The 17,346-nt window shown below is 44.0% G+C and overlaps 1 protein-coding gene across 5 annotated transcripts in view; it reads right to left on the reverse strand.

Moving 5' to 3' along the window:
- The window catches only part of SACS (sacsin molecular chaperone), an 88,103-nt gene that overhangs the window by 44,272 nt on the left and 26,485 nt on the right, over positions 1 to 17,346 (reverse strand). For 4 of the 5 annotated variants that reach the window (XM_041765525.1, XM_041765528.1, XM_041765524.1 and 1 more), the window contains one exon: positions 2,951 to 3,101. In XM_041765525.1, coding sequence (XP_041621459.1) covers positions 2,951 to 3,101 — 151 coding nt within the window. Of the gene's footprint in view, positions 1 to 2,950; positions 3,102 to 3,218; positions 3,491 to 17,346 lie in introns of those variants that run through there. The other variant, XM_041765527.1, reaches the window with a different exon arrangement.

Below are 17,346 nucleotides of genomic sequence, written 5' to 3' on the forward strand. Positions count from 1 at the left end.
ATGGAATAACAAGCTTCTTATAAAGTTCATAAATAACTAAAAGTAAACAATATAACATGCAGGTTATATATCTAGGTTAGAGACATACATATACACATATGTGGATATATATGCACACAGGTGTATATTATGTATACACATATATACACACACTTAGGAAAACTATTAAAAAGACTACAAAAACAGGTAACAGAGTAATAAACACGAAGGGCTACAGGAAAAGAAACAGGCACACGGGCTGGGGACAAGAAGCACAGAGGTAAATATAAACTATCAAGTGCTCCCAGTGTCCAGTTGGATGTCATCTTGGTTCATTCTGTTAGTTAACTGATTAATTACTAAAAGATAGCCATGCATAAGCCAAGGATTACTAGTCCAATTTAGTAATAGCTAACATACATCTGAATGAAGAAAGGCAGGATGGAAGGAAATTTTAATGCAGGAAGTAGCCTGCAGGTCTTAAAGACGACTTGAAAGGGAAGAAGACAGAGTAGAATCATGTTAGTAAAAAGAGAACTGGCTATGTGAGCCTATGAATGCTTCTGGTGGACGGTGATCAGCGGCCTATGTATAGGGAAGTGATTCTCCCAAAGAGAAATCAAGCAGCACAGATAACTGACCTCAGCAGTGCTATCAGCTTTCTCCTCCTGAGTCTGCCAAGATTCAGGGATTTTGCTAGGGCCTCTCTCCTTCCCAGAACCTAAATCACTCCAACCAAGCAAAGTAACACAGTCCTATTCATCACCAGAAGCAATGAAATCTTAAAAGTTACCCATTTAAGTATCTGTACATTTGTTTTAAAACAGAGTGATTATCAAAGGATTTGAACATCTGGATCTCTGTCCATGCCAGCCTTAACCTCCCTCAAAAACCTCAGAGATGCTCATTTTCATTTACTATGAAACAATAAGTCTTTCCAATTTACTAAGCGAACAATACGATATTAATTACAATTGGATCCCCTCCACCCCCACCCTGACACTTCTTCCCTTGTTCAGGGGTCAAGGACACAAGGGGGTCCTAAGGTTCCAGAGTTGACAGAAAGGACATTTTTGATCAATTAAGAGACAGGAAAGTTAAGTAATACTTCAAACCTCCTGCTTTGAGGTTCGACCACATTTGGATCAGGAAAATGCACAGCTATCACTAACAGCTCAGTCTCTTCATGAGACCAGAGGTACAGTGAAGAACTTACAAATTCCACTTCTAGGCCAGGGAAAGCAAAAGAGAGACAAGGAGAAGGAGGAGCATAGGTGACCCAGAAAGACAGAGGGCTGAGTAAGTGCCTTCGCTTACTCTGTCCAATACCAACCAAAACCAGTGAATTGACAAGGAGCCGTCAACAGTTTCTGTGTCCTGCCCACCCTGACATATTTAGAATTCCATTATCTCTGGGTCTGACTCAAGGCTTGTGAACAACATTGGCAAGACCCTCTTGTCTTACTCTACATCTACCCCCACTACACTGCACACACGCACACATGTGCACATCCATCTGGTACCAAACTGCAACCAGCATACCTTTTATAAAGTCTCCCATACATTCTTTCCTTTCGGTTTCCCCTCTATAGTCAAGAGTCTAGAACATCCCTAGCTCAAGATAGCACAAGTGTCCTAACCAGACCTCGACCCACCCACCCCCACTCAGTCTGAAACACTTGATGCACCACAGCCACATTCACCATCCACTATCAATGCTTTGCACAGACATCTCCAAAAACACTTCTGATGACGATCCAGCCACAAAGAAGCCTGACAGTATGACCACATGTTAAGGGACAGGATGACAGAGTAGACCCAGAGGAGTAACCAAAAAAGGGGGTACAGAACCAGAAGAGTAGACACAGCAAGGCAAAGAGACAGAGGGGGGCCCAGAAAAAGAGGTAGGGATGACAAGTTTTGCTCCTCAATTCTGTCCACAGTCTTCAATCAAGTCACTGTCTGCATGCCACCAAACACCTGAGGAAGCTGGTAAGGAGGGTTGGGCTGTGGAGGAACAGAAGAGCAGTTTATCTAGAAACCTGTGTCTAAGTGCTCAAGAGCCCATGGTGTGGACCCAGGTACATAGAAGGTCAAGATTACACTGAGGGATTAAAAGTCACAGGGATCAAGTACTTCATCAGTTTGTATTGGGTATAAATCCAACACCTGAAACGTCATCCTGTATGGCTCAGTGCTCCATATACACTTAACATGTTTACCTCCCTTAAATCCTGGAAATGATCTTTCAGCACATTAGAAGGGAAGAAATTTATTCAGATAAAAGAGTAAGTTACTTTTCAGTAAAATGCAGAGTATGTTAATTTTCGGTAAAATGCCTCCATTTAACTCCTCCTTTGAGAAAATTTGTTTTTTCAGTCATCTTAAAAAATATATAGGACAATATGAAATACTCCCATCTTCCGAGGTTTTGATCTCATTCATTTGCAGCTCAGACGTTTTCATGGGAATGCACTCCTCAAAATAACAGCTTCTATAATATAGTCTGAAGAACCTTTCAACCCTACATGTCTGTGATTCAAAACTAAGGGGAAACCTCTAAGACATTAAAGTCGAAATTAATCCCAGCTAAACGTGCGACGCAATCAGGGGAAAAAAAAAAAAAGAGCAATGGCTAAGTCGCTTCAAGACGAGTAAACAACAACAACGAAAACCCTCTTGGCTGTAACGCCCATCAGAAAAAGTATCTTCATTTCAGGAAGTGAAGATTCAGACAAAAGGGCGGGCAGGGGGCAGGGTGACACAAATGCTGGAATGGTGAATTTCAAGGAACGATGATGCTCCCGTTACTTCCCGAGCATCATCTCCAGGGTGAGCACTGCAGGGGCGTCTGCCTCCCGCGGCACCGAATGAAGCCCGTTCCGTCCCCGGTCAGGAGCCTGCGGGGAGCGAGGGGCCGCGCTGCAAGCCCGAGCACGGGGCGGGGGCGGACAGCGGCCGGCGGCCCTACCTCCCGGCCGCCCAGCCACAGCCGCTGCTCCGACGCCGGGAAGCCCGTCTCCGCCAGGATGCGCTCCTTGAGGTCGCGCACGGTCCAGGACGCCCGAGCCGCCACGGTCCTGCAGCCCACGCAGCCGGGGAGGACGGTCACCCGCAGCCACCTGCAAGAGGCAAGGGAACCTTCAGTGGGGGCCACGTGGGGCCGAGCGCCCCGGGCCGGCGGCGGCGGGGCGCCTCGCGGCCCTGGGCCCGGCCCGGCCCGCCCCCGGCAGCGTTACCTGTCCCCCATCGCCAGCGTCCTCGCCCAGCGCCGCGCCCGCTCACGGCCGCCGCCGCCGCACCCAGAGCCCCGGCGCGGGCCGGCAGCGCGGGATCCCCATGGCGCAGGCGGGCGCCGCCCCGGCCGGGCTCAGCCACAGCCCCGCGAGCCGCGGCGCGGGCCGGGCTGGAAATGCGAGAGGAAGCCGCGGCCGCGGGGCGGGGCGAGGGCGAGCAGCGGCGGCGCGCTCCCAGCCCCCGGAGCCCCTGGAGGCGCCGCCCGCGGGCACGCGCCCGCCGGGACCGTTAGCCGCGCGGTCTACCCGCCCCGCCCCGCCCGCGTCAGCAGGCCCCGCCCTGCCCGCGGGCCACGCCCCCGCCGCGTCAGCAGACCCCGCCCCGCCCGCGGGCCTCGCCCCGCCCGTGTCAGCAGGCCCCGCCCCTCCCGCAGGCCCCGCCCCCCCCGCGTCTGCAGGCTAGCGCGCCCGTCTGCAAGCGCGCGGGGCCCAGGAGGACCTGAAACACTTCATTGTATATGCAGAACACACACACACACAGAGAAGACGTGTATTTTCCCCGGCGGACTTCAACAGTACCGTGAAAGGCAGAGCTAGACATTCCTAGGGCCTACGTCTCCTTCGCCTCTGATGACTTTCAATCTCTGGAAACATCTCCAAATAAGATTTATGGTGACCTCTTAGGCACAGCGGGGGAACGTGGGGATTGCAGAACACAAGTGTCTTTCAGGGTTTCCCGTTTGTTTTGAAGGGACAGAAGTAGGATCAGTGAGTGGTTCAGTTTGCCAGAGGAAGGAGAGCCAGTAAGAAAGTAATAGATGAGAACACAAGAACACACAGGAACATATCCTGTGACATGTTAAGATGCATGTAACTTATTCGGGCAACATTAGCTTTTGTTGGTGGTCGCCTCAGTGTTTTCCCATCACACCTGCAAACTCTTTGAGATCAGAAACCAGAGCCTTAAAGTTGATGGCATCACCCAAGAGTAACAAACGTTGCCTTGTAACTTAAAAGTGCACAATGTAGAATGAAGCTGCAGAAAATGTCTTTTCCTCTGATTTCTCATAGGTATAGATGAGAAGCATTGCAAGAAAAGGGGGGGCAACATCTATTAATAAAATTCAAAGGCTATGTCCTGAACAAGTAAACTTGTGTTTCTTGCTTAAATACCTGGAATAGACTTAATTTTAGTGTTGGCCCAAAAAATGATATTAATTGCTGTTTTTTTCAATTATTACTTACCCCCTTCCATAAAAAAATATTACTTAGAAGTTGATATCAGTAGTAATAGAGTACCTATACATCTATTCCATCCCTCCTATAACAGTATTTAAAAGGGAAAGTCTGTAGATCATTGCAGCTCTTTCCCCACTTGGCACAATCAATTAGAGAATAGCTAATTCAATATAAGATCAGGCCAGAAAACCCTAATGGACGAATATTTACTTTTTCAATCAGACAAGACTATACATGCAAATGCATTAGAATATCAGCAAGTAGAAAGAATGAGCTCTCACTCTTCTGACATGGCACAGCACAACTCCGCCAGGAGAGATCTTCCACACCTAAATCCTTCAATAGCCTCCAAGTCCATCTGCTTTCTTTATGCTCTCTCCTAGGGGGCCAGGCAAACATGATGTGGTGCAGAGGTGAAGCCATAAGAGAAAGGAATGATCCTGATGGAGAGGATATCACAAGTAGTGAGGCAGGGGCACCTAGGTGGCTCAGATCGTGATCCCGGGGTCCTGGGATTCAGTCTTGCATCAGGCTCCCCACGAGCAGCCTGCTTCTCCCTCTGCCTGTGTCTCTGCCTCTCTTTCTCTGTGCCTCTCATGAATAAATAAATAAAATCTTAAAAAATAAAATAAAGGATTATTCTGCATGGGAAATGCAAGTAAATCTGGAATTCAAAAGAGATGTCAAGGCTAAAGATAGATTTGGGCGCAGCCGGGTGGCGCAGCGCTTTAGCGCCGCCTGCAGCCCAGGGCGTGATCCTGGAGACCCGGGATCGAGTCCCACGTCGGGCTCTCTGCATGGAGCCTGCTTCTCCCTCTGCCTGTGCCTCTGCCTCTCATTCTCTCTCTGTGTCTCTATGAATAAATGAATAAAATCTTTTAAAAAAAGATAGATTTGGAAATCATTTGTTTAGTCATTCACATACTATTTACTAAACCTCTCCTATTCCCTAGAACGATACATTTCTAAATGACAACAAAGCAAAGTCCCCATCTCATGCTTGCATTCTAGGGAATCCGGAAGACAACAATAAACAAATAGACAATATATAAATTCATCCTATGATGTCAGCCAAGTAGGGATAAGTACTATTTAAAAGTGGAGAGAGGAAGTTGGGGCAGAACAAGATAAGAGAGGAAAAGCTGAGATGGCCATAGAACTCCTTTCTAAGAACTGACATGTGAAAAGAGGACAGGATGAAACACAGGAAAATAAAGTTATCCAGAATGAGGTTGTTCAAGAAAAAAGGGGGACGGAGCAATCATTGCAGCCCCTGTACCCATCATCTTTGACCTGGATTGGGTATCATTCCCTCTTCCCTGGGTTGCCCCTCCTCAACTTCTCTCCTCCCGACCCATCATCCCACTGCAAAAATCAAAGTTGAAATTGATGTCTTTGCTGTTTGCTGATGGCTTCCCAGAGCCTGAACACAGTTCTAACACAGAATAGGTGCTCAATAACTATGAGGAAAGGAAGGAAAGATTAAGGGAAGGAAAAAAGGAAGCATGCAAGGGAAGAATTAAATAAAGGAAGTGGGGGCTGAAAGAAAGGGAGGAAAAAAGACTAAATATCTGGAAAATACAGAAAAGTAGGTAGGAGTTCAAACATTATACATAATTCTAACACCCCAATACAAACAACATTTTTATCCATTGCCATTAATTTAAGGGTTTTTTATGATATTATAATAATACTACAGGTACATAGTATCTTTTCAACTACAGTACATAGACATTTTTTCAACATTTTTCTCACTGAATAAATTGTATTTCTAATAACTGCCTAATTTTCCACTGAGAAGAAATGTCTTAGGCTACTCAACTCTACTGATACTTGCGGGGGTATTTTAATTTTTCGGAAGTGCATGGACCAATGAATATCTTTGTTCATGAACTTTTACCACTGTTTAAGATGAGAAAGAAATTTGCAAAAGTGATGTATTCTAATCAACGTGTAGCTGAGCCTTAACCTCTTCTGTAGGAGCATGTTATAAAATGCAGAACAGCAAGAAGCCAAAACTTTAGTTTCTTCTTTTAGAATTAATGAGTCCAGACTCTAAAAAACAAGAAGTCATGGGACCACCCTTTGAGCCTATTTCAGTTGTAGAGATGAGCAAAATAAGATCATTTTATTGCACAAGCCAGACTCAGCAGGACAAGAGCAGAAAACAATGTCATTTCTTCTCAGGAGCCATGTTTTAATTTTCCCTGGTGCTTCTTTCTAGCCTCCCCATCACTCCTAGATCATAAAACGTCTCCAGTCTCATTCAGTCCTTCAAATGACTCACCTTAGTAATTGAAAACCCTACCCAGGGTAACAACCAAAACACCAGTCCAATCGAATGAAAAAGTCTTAAATAGTAACTGGGCTTCCTTTATTCTAGTTCATTCTCACCACATCGACAGCAGTTTTGAAGCGTAGTGCAAGGCTGAGAGTTAATTTCCCCTGAAACAACACTTCATGATTTTATGAAATGGAATGTGCCTAATAGCATGTCTCTGATCAGAGGGAAACACTAAATTAGTCCTTCTGGAGAATGTTTGCCAGTTATATAAAGACAAAAGAATGACAAGTCATTATTCCTTTGTTTAATGAGTCAGCACAAGGCTGTTTAGCCTGAAAATAAGAAGATGAGGATATCATGGGCATGCTTTAGGACAGTAAAATCCTAAAAAATGAGTAAAAGTCATAAGCCAAACAGAAAGAGGAAAAAAAAAATCTCTCATGGAGAGTAAATAGCACCTACAAAATCATAGAGTAAAAAAAAAGAAAAAAGAAAAATAGCAGTAAAGCTGAGGAATTACAAGTAGCTCCATATGATAGGATCAGAGAGTAGGATTAAATTAGGATTATATTTTACATATAATAGTACAGGAAATATGATCCTAGAGCAGTTTGTGGGAATATGGCCATGAAGTATCCTTTATGCTACATTCAGAGTTATGTGGGCGGCACTTTCAGATTTTAATCAGGTCAGGCGATCATAATTAGACTCTATAAAGATTCCTTAGGTGGCAGGAGTGAGGATGACTTGGAAGAAGACAAGACTTAAAACAGGAACAAAATTTTTAAAAAATGGTATCTGTAAGATTAAGTAAAAACCTTCAAAAAAGGAATTAGGAGTGCCAAGTCTCACATAGGTAAAGTGCCTGTAGGATTTGACAACTAGGAAGCCCATGTTGACTCTATGCTCCAGAACCTACAAGAATTTCCTGATGATTATAGGATCAAGTTCAAGTTATTATGCATGATTTATAAGGCCCATCACAACCAAGTCCTCGTCAACCTTCTCAGATTCTTCTGAGGCCACCCCATGCTCTGTCTCCATGACCAGCTTATAATAATATGTAACCCTTACAGAATACTTACACTGTGCCAGGCACTGACTAAAATCCTTTAACCCATCAGATCTTGCCAACAACCCCATGAAGTACATAAAATCTTAATTTTCAGATACGGAAAATGAAACTAAACATTTTACTTGTAGCTCCAGAGCTCTAAGTGGGAGAGCCAGGAAGAGAGCCAGGATCTGTAGTCCAACTCCAGAGCCCATGCACTATTAATATTAAACTATAATATTCAGAGAATACAATCACCTCACATTGCCTAGCTCCCCCCATGTACCCTGCCTGCATTGTCCTTACCTACTTGCAGTCCCCTTCCCATCACTTTCCATCTAATAAATTCCTAAGTCCTTTTCCAAGAATGACCACCTCTCCCAGCTTTCCCTGACTCTTCTGGGCCACTTCTATCTAATGTGTACATTGTATATTTACCATTGGTATTACACATCTCACATTTTTAACTATTATTAATTTTTATTCATTGCAAAGGGAACACCTTTGCATTTCTCTTTGTATCTCAAGGGCCTAGTACAAAGTAATCTTCAATAAATGTTGCTAAGATGTTTGAGAGTTAAAGTTGCATACAGATAAATAGCAACTTCACTCCTAACATCAGTCAACAAGGTTTGGTTTGGTTTTGGGCTCTGATTACCTGACTAGCAGTAGTTAAACTGATAAAGGTTCGTTTTGCCCACAGGTCAGGAAGTCAGGAGGAATGCCATTCTTTGACAATGTCAAGACTTGGATTTCAGTAATGTTTTAGGACTTTCTCCCCTTGTCAGAAAATGGCTAAGAAACCTCTAATATCTCTGTATTCAGTGTAAGAGAAAGGGGGAAGGGGAAAAAACAGTTCCACCTCCTTTATCAGAAAAACAAGAATTTTCCCAGCAGACTTCTATTTCTGTATCATTGGCCACCCTGAGCAGCAAGGAAGGCAGGGAAAACCAAGCCTCTAAAATAGAAGTTTATAGCAAGAGGATAGGGATTTTTGAATGACTATCTGATCAGCCTAGGACACTATCTATGACATTGCTCTCATATGCATGGAAAATTTATTTTTAAAGCATCCACAGAAATATTAGAAAACAATGCAACAGGGGTGGGCCTGGGTGGTTTGGTGGTTTAGCGGTTTAGCGCCACCTTCAGCCCAGGGCCTGATCCTAGAGACCCAGGATGGAACCCCACGTCGGACTCCCTGCATGGACCCGCTTCTCCCTCTGCCTGTGTCTCTGCCTCTGTGTGTGTGTGTGTGTGTGTGTGTGTCATTAATAAATAAACAAAATCTTTAAAAAAAAGAAAGAAAAAATGCAACAAGTTAGGTTTTTTTCTAAAGATTTTCGTTTATTTATTTGAGAGAGAATGAGACAGATCACAGAGGCAAAGAGAGAAGTAGACTCCCCACTGAGTAGGGAGCCTGATGCAGGGCTTGATCCCAGGACCCTGGGATTATGACCCAAACTGATGGCAGACACTTAGCAACTGAGCCACCCAGGCACCCTGACTAGTTAGTTTTTTAAAGCCTGATTAGTGACATATCAAGACAATTTTTCCAAAGGATAGTTCGGGGGAAATATTTCATGCAAGTAATCTTTCTTTGCCTTGGGATGGGATTTGGGTAAATCCTATGATTTTTCTGCTCTTTTTTATATAATAACAGTCCTGAGGTCACTTTAAGTTACAAAGTATAGTTTCAATTCTCTAACTGGAATAAAGTCCAGGCAAAACATTCAACAAAAGTCAGCTTCTCCTTGATGTTCCCATCACCACACTACACCAAGTCTTATAGTCAAAGGCTGCCTGCTTTCCAGGAGTAGGTGGGGACAGTCTCTGTTCTCTCCCTGTTCCCCCAAAGAGCTGCAGTTCGACCCCACACAGGCCAAAGCTGTGGAGGCAGGAAAGGCAGGAGGATGGGTGGTTCCTTGGCTGGGTGGCTTTGAGCCCTGTAGGTCTGGCAGGTGAAGTCGGCTCACCACTTCTCCTGCGGAGGTCTCTGGAAAGTCCTATCCCTGAGGACCTCAGCCATGAGGCAAAAGCATTTCTACACTGAGCAATCACTCATGACCCTTTCTACAACCTTAAGGAATTCCACGTCACTCCCCACTTGTTGTTCTCGCCCCACCTCAAGCAACTCTATTGAAGAAGCCCAACCTGATGCTCTTGCACTTAGTTCAGATGTGTTCTATGGAAAATTCTCTCACGTCCCTTGCCCAGCAAGCTTAGGCAGTGCAGGCCAGTGCCAACACAGTCACCTCCCTCCTGCTGCCTCAGAGTGCTTGTGCCCCAGGCCTGAACTGGCCTCCACCCCAGTTCCAAGTTCTCTATGTGGTTCACCAGGCTTGGTGTAAAGGAGGTAAACCCCTCTAATCCTGTCCACTTGGCAACATCTCTCTCCAAATAACCTCTACCGAACTTCTCTCTGTACTCAGGCTAAGGGGGGGAGGGGTTTCCCTCACAATTTATGCTCTGAGCCTCTTTGTAATTACGTATATGAAAGAGGGTCTGTCTGCAAACAATTTGGTATACAATATCACTGTTAAAATTAAGATAGAAGCACTTTATTTTAGCACTTTGTTACCTTAGATACACATTAGCCATCAGAATAATTCAAATTGTGTTCTCATAAAGCCCAAGAGAAGAAAAATATGAATAACATGTGAATCAACAAATATATATATGTGGGATGTATATATATATATATATATATATATATATATATATATATATATATAATTATGCATTCATTAATTCACAGTTAAGATACCACAGTATACCAGAATTACAGCAGTTAAACAAAACAACACCTAGCTCCCATGAGGCTCATATTTTCATAATGGGGAGGCAGAAAATAAGTAGAGAGACAAATAATATGCAAAGCAGAAATAAGTCCTCTGATGAAACATGGTGGTCAAGGAATGGAGCATGACATGGGCTGGAGTGCTATTTATCTTAATGTCATCTGAGAATGGAACCAAATACGCAAAGTGAGAAAACACCCAGAAGGAAGCCCTAGTATGATGCTGGCGATCGAGGAAACACATCCCTTACCCAAAGGTGAACTGTAAGGATAAGATTTCTTCTCCATAAAAAACAAAATTTGCTAGTCTAGTTCATTCTCTTTAACTCACCTCACCTTATTACCATAATTCTGCTTAAAGTATTTAAAATTTTAAAAGTACTCATCAGAATCCTATGTACTCTATCTACTACAAATTTCTAAATTGAATATCTCAACCACATTAATAAAAGGGAAGACAAGAACCATATGATCAAGAACAGACACAGAAATCAATGGAAAAGAATAGAAAACCTAGAAAGCAGACCCACAGCTGTATGGTCAACTAATCCTCAACAAAACAGCAAAGAATATCCAATGGAAATAAGATAGTCTCTTCAACAAATGGTGTTGGGATAACTGAACAGCCACATGCAGAAAAATGAAACTGGACCACTTTCCTTTACCATACCTAAATTCAAAATGGATCTAAAAGAGACAGGAAACCATCAGAATCCTAGAGGAGAACACAGGCAGCAACCTCTCTGACCTGAGCCATAGCAACTTTTTACTAGACCCATTGCCAGAGGAAAGGGAAACAAAAGCAACAATGAACCATTGGGACTTCATCAAGATAAAAAGCTTCTACACAGTGAAGAAAGCTATCAACAAAACTAAACAGCCTACAGAGTGGGAGAAAATATTTGCAAATGATGTATTTGATAAAGGGTTAGCATCCAAAATCTATAAAGAACTTATCAAACTCAATACCCGCCAAAAACAACAACAACAACAACAACAACAACAACAACTAATCCAGTTAAGAAATGGGGAGAAGACATAATTAGACATTTTTCCCAGTTAAACTTCCAGATGGCTAACAGACACATGGAAACAAGCTCAACATCACTCATCATCAGGGAAATACAAATCAAAACCATGATGAGATACCACCTCACACCTGTCAAAGTTGGTGGGATGTGGAGAAAGGGGATCCCTCTACACATTCTGCAGGTGGGAATGCAGACTAGTGAAGCCACTCTGGAGCACAGTATGGAGGTTCCTCAAAATGTTAACAATAGAAGTTCCCTGTGATCCAGCAACTGCACTACTAGGTATTTATCCAAAGGATCCAAAAATACAGATTCAAAGAAGCTCCAATGTTTATAGCAGCATTATCAAAGATAGCCAAACCATGGAGAAAACCCAAATGTCCATTGACTGATGAAAGGATCAAGAAGATGTGGTGTGTACACATGCAATGCAATATCACTTAGCCATCAAAAAGAATGAAGTCTTGCCATTTGCAATGACATGGTTAGAGCTAGACTATATTATGCCAAATGAAATGAGTCAGGTGGAGAAAGACAAATACCATATGATTTCACTCATATGCAGAATCAGAAAAAAACGGGTGAACATATGGGAAGGGGGAAAAAAGGAGAGGGAAGCAAACCATAAGACACTCTTAACAAGAGAGAATAAACAAGGTTGATGGAAGGGAGGTGGGTGGGGGATGGGCTAGACAGTGATGGGCACTTGTTATGATGAGCACTGGGTGTTATCTGTAAGTGATGAATCACTAGATTCTACTCCCAAAAACAATATTACACTATATGTTAACTAATTAGAATTTAAGTAAAAATTTGAAGAAAATGAAGTCAATTAAACTACCTATTTAATTGAGGTATTCTTCCAACCGATGAATATCTTGTTTAATATTGGTTTAAAATTCATTCAATAAGGGACACTTCGGTGGCTCAGCGGTTGGGCGCCTGCCTTCAGCTCAGGTTGTGATCCCAGGATCCAGGATCAAGTCCCACGTCGGGCTCCCTGCATGGAGCCTGCTTCTCCCTCTCCCTATGTCTCTGCCTCTCTCTCTCTCTCTGTGCCTCCCACTAATAAATAATTTTTTAAAAAAATTCATTCAATGAGTACTATTGCCTTAAGGGGAAACCCTCCATTTTTTTAATAAATTAATTTTTATTGGTGTTCAATTTACCAACATACAGAATAACACCCAGTGCTCATCCCGTCAAGTGTCCCCCTCAGTGCCCGTCACCCATTCACCTCCACCCCCCGCCCTCCTCCCCTTCCACCACCCCTAGTTCGTTTCCCAGAGTTAGGAGTCTTTATGTTCTGTCTCCCTTCCTGATATTTCCCAACATTTCTTCTCCCTTCCCTTCTATTCCCTTTCACTATTATTTATATTCCCCAAATGAATGAGAACATACACTGTTTGTCCTTCTCCGATTGACTTACTTCACTCAGCATAATACCCTCCAGTTCCATCCACGTTGAAGCAAATGGTGGGTATTTGTCGTTTCTAATGGCTGAGGAATATTCCATTGTATACATAGACCACATCTTTATCCATTCATCTTTCGATGGACACCGAGGCTCCTTCCACAATTTGGCTATTGTGGACATTGCTGCTAGAAACATCGGGAAACCCTCCATTTTTGTTTATATCTCTACAAGCCGCTGTTGTGTGCACCAGGTTAGTGTGTACTATCATGAGCATGTATGTTTGGGCACGTAGAAGGCAACTGTCACTGTTCTTTTAACACACTATGAGTCTTTATGCATCTGAATTATAATAAACTATTATTACTAATTGAAGTGGGATTTTCAACTGTCTGTGCCTGGAGACATTCTGCACAAATTAAACGAGGACACTTCCCCATTCCCGCTCATCTGCACATCCTAAAAGGCCCTGTGCAATTATGGCAGGATATGCACAGCAATGGGGGGAGAGAGGTGGCAGGGAGCACCCAGACCCACAACATCCAGGCAGAACCGGATGCTAGATGGTATCATTAGTAACACTTTTATCTCAGCTAGGAGAAAAAGCCACATGTCTCCATGCTTATCTCTAGAGCCTTCTTCCCTTTGGCCTTGTTCTCTTCCTTACTCCTGAGTTACTGACCTTGCCATGTCTGATAAGCCCCCTGCATCACTTCCATCAGAGTCTCTCAGACCTTGAAAGAACATGGTAAGTATTTCTTCTCTGTCAGGCTTGTTGGTGTCCCACTGGCTTTCTCTTTATGCTTACAGCATCCTCACACTTCCTTCTCTACCTCCTCGTGCCCTCCCACGACCCGACTTCTCGGGCCAGTACCATTCCCATCTCCTCTTCCCTCTCGTAGGCTCTTCTAGAAACAACTGCTCACATACAATTCTGTTTTGACGATTTTGAGAGCAGTACCTTGATTGCATGTGAAATGAAGTGGTGACCCGCTGTAATAGAAACATGAAAGAGGAGTGCAGGTGACTGTCAGGGTCTTGGGGAAAGCAAGGGTGGCCACAGAAAACAGGGGCAAAATCAAGAAAAAATGATGAGCCAAAGATGCAAATTCCTGTACCAATGGCTTCCCATGTCACTCAGAGGAAAAGTCAGGGTCCTTAGCATATAAGGCGTCAGTGGTCAAATGCCCTGTGTCCCAGGGCTTATATCCTCCTCAATCATTGGCTCCCTGGTCCCTGCCTCACCTCCCTCTAGCTCATTCTACCACAGCTACACTTGGCACCCTTCAGTCCTGAACATCAAAACACATTCCCCTGCCTCAGGGTCTTTGCACTTGCTGTTCCCCGTTTGGCATGATCTTAATCCAGATGGCATTTTTTACTCCCTCACATCCATTATGTCTGCATACATGTCAAATGTCATCTTTCTCAGGAGGCCTTCCCAACCACCCTGTAAAACAGCAACATTCCCAATGTGCCCCCCCTTTAAATTACCTAATCCCTCTCTAATAGAACCTGTGACCATCTGATACATACTTGGTTACTTATTTGTACAATATCTAGCTCTACTCCATGAGAGCAAAGCCACTGTCTGTTGAGTTCACTGCTCTCTTCCCAGCATGGGATGGGGTCTGGCATGCCACAGGTACTCAAGAAATACTGTTGAATGCATGAAAGGATGCATGCTCACTCTGCTGGCATCCTGGACTCCATGCTGATACCTGAGGTCCATATCCCTCCTACCTTGTTCCAATCTTGGTTTCCAGCCTCTAACCCCAGGGCTCCAGCACTGCCAGGCTCACTGCAGCCACAGCTGTGCTGTGGCTCTGACTCTGCCCTCTAGATGTTGGTTGTTCCCTGGCTTCAGCCCCCTGGCAGGTGGCTCTCCGCTTTGCTCCGTGGAGCCTGTGACCTGGTGTCCTATACTCAGTCTGCAGGTGCCAACTGACCCCACCAGCAGGTCACTTAGCAGGACAGATCCTGCCACTTTGGCCTCCTTCCCAGGACAAGCAACCACCAGGAGATTGGGAGAACAAGGTCACAGTCACATTGTACTTCCTTAATGAAGATTCTTAAATCTTGGTGAGAACCCACACCTGAAATATTCAGAAAAACCTGTGTCTGGTGTTTAAGATTAAGAACCTACACTCTGGCGGTGCCTGGGTGGCTCGGTCAGTTAAGCATCTACCTTTGGCTCAGGTCATGATCCAGGGGTCCTGGGACTGAGCCCCATGATGGGCTCCCTGCTTAGTGGGGGGTCTGCTTCTCCCTCCCCCTCTGCCCCTCCCCCATTCATGCATGCACACACTCTCTCTCTCAAATAAATAAAATCTTTAAAAAAAAAAGAACCTACATTCTGATGAGTCTTTTTGAGAGATGTTCCTAAGAATACACCTCTGCACAAGAGACTTCAGTTTTGTTGTACCACACATCACTAGAATTGCATCATGACTGCTGTGCCCTCCCCAAATCCTCCCTCAGAGGAGGCCTCAAGAGTCCCTTCCCACCTCCAGACACGTCATTCTCTTGCCCCTGTGCCATGTCCTGCCTAAGGTCGTAAGTCCCAAAGCTCTTGAGCATGTTGACACCCCCCTACAGTGGGTGTATCACTAAATCACGCTCTTTGCTCCCTGGTACTAGAACATTTACCATAACTGCCTCAGTGTGACCCCTCCACCCCTGGTTCGCATCCCCCTACAAACCCCATCTCAGCACCACATCTCTCCATCTTGTGCTGAAAACTACCCAAACCTTGGAAATAGTATCCTAAGTTAAATGAGCCAAGCGCTCAAGACCACACATTATGGGCTTCCATTTGTATGAAATGTCCAGAGTAGGTAAATCCAAGGAGACAGAAAGTAGACTGCTGTTTGCTGAGGCTAGGGAGAAGGGACAGTGAGGAGTAACTGCTACTGGGCTTCTTTGGGGGATGATGAAAATATTCTGGAATAGTGACATATCCGGGTGAACATCCTTAAAAGCCATTTAACTGGATCCTTTAAAATGGTGAACAGCATGGTGTGCGAATTACATCTTAAAAAGAAAAATGATAATAACATTGCAGTTGGTGTGAATATGTCACCATACAACCATGTGTTGATTCCCTCTGGGCACAAAGATTTTTAATGTGGCTACCTTGACTTTTCTGGGGAGTCCAGTGGTCTATTTCACTATCTTCTTAAGGTGTTCTCAGCCATTCTCCAGAATGGTCACAACTAATGGCTTTGTCCCAAATACATACACAAATAAGACAAAATGCAAACTCCTTATCAGAACATCCAAGTCCTACTTTTCGTCGTGATCTCTCCCTGACCTCCATTTATTTCCCCACCTCCCACCTCCCCTTGCATGCCATGCTCCAGTCTTCTCAAATTAACCCCCGGATCCCAGTCATGTTGCCTTTGCATGTTATCTCCTTCCTCCCTCAGTGTCCACTCTGCCTTCAGATTCAACCTTCTTCAGGAAGCCTGATGCTTCCCAAGACACCATGGCTGTGAGCCTGGTTTCTACCTCCTTGATCGTCCCATCTTCCTCTCCTTCCCAAGCTTGCTGACAGTGGGGCACCCCACTGAGGAACTGAGCTCCACTTTCAAAGCCTTATGAGAGTAACCTCTTTAAAGGAAAATGAGATCTCTGGGTGGCTCAGCAGTTTAGCGCCTGCCTTTGGCCCAGGGCATGATCCCGGAGTTGGGAGATCAAGTCCCCCCGTCAGGCTCCTGGCATGGAGCCTGCTTCTCCCTCCTCCTGTGTCTCTGCCTCTCTCTCTCTCTATGTCTATCATAAATAAATAAATAAATAAATAAATAAATAAATAAATAAATAAATAAGTCTTAAAGGTTTATTTAAAAAAAAAAAAAAAAAAAGGAAAACGAGATCTTCAACCAGAAATGCAGGTGGCTCATGGCAAAATTTATCCAACAGGCCACATTTAATAACCAGTAAGTCAGACAAATCACAAAACTTCCCTTCTCTTTGTGCTAATATAGACACAATTGCTTAACTTTTTATTTTTAGTTACACTGAACGTGCTTTGGGAAATGATGTCATGTTTCTGAATTAACATTCCTGCCTTTTCTGCTTCCAAGGAGAGTACTATGAATTCCCTAAAGTGCTGTAAAAATTATGAGAAAATAGGCTTGCACGGACTTTACATGACGCTTTTGAATTTACTGTTAATTTTAATAAGCACTAATTTGTTTGGTTGCCAAAAATCCTAGATTATTCAAATACAGCTTTGCCAAAGCAAAATTAACCAGTGGGGGCTTTAAATGTAGCCATGCTTACATATATCAATTGACTAATCCAACGG

This window comes from Vulpes lagopus, chromosome 8 (genome assembly GCF_018345385.1).
Source record: "Vulpes lagopus strain Blue_001 chromosome 8, ASM1834538v1, whole genome shotgun sequence".
NCBI lineage: Eukaryota > Metazoa > Chordata > Mammalia > Carnivora > Canidae > Vulpes > Vulpes lagopus.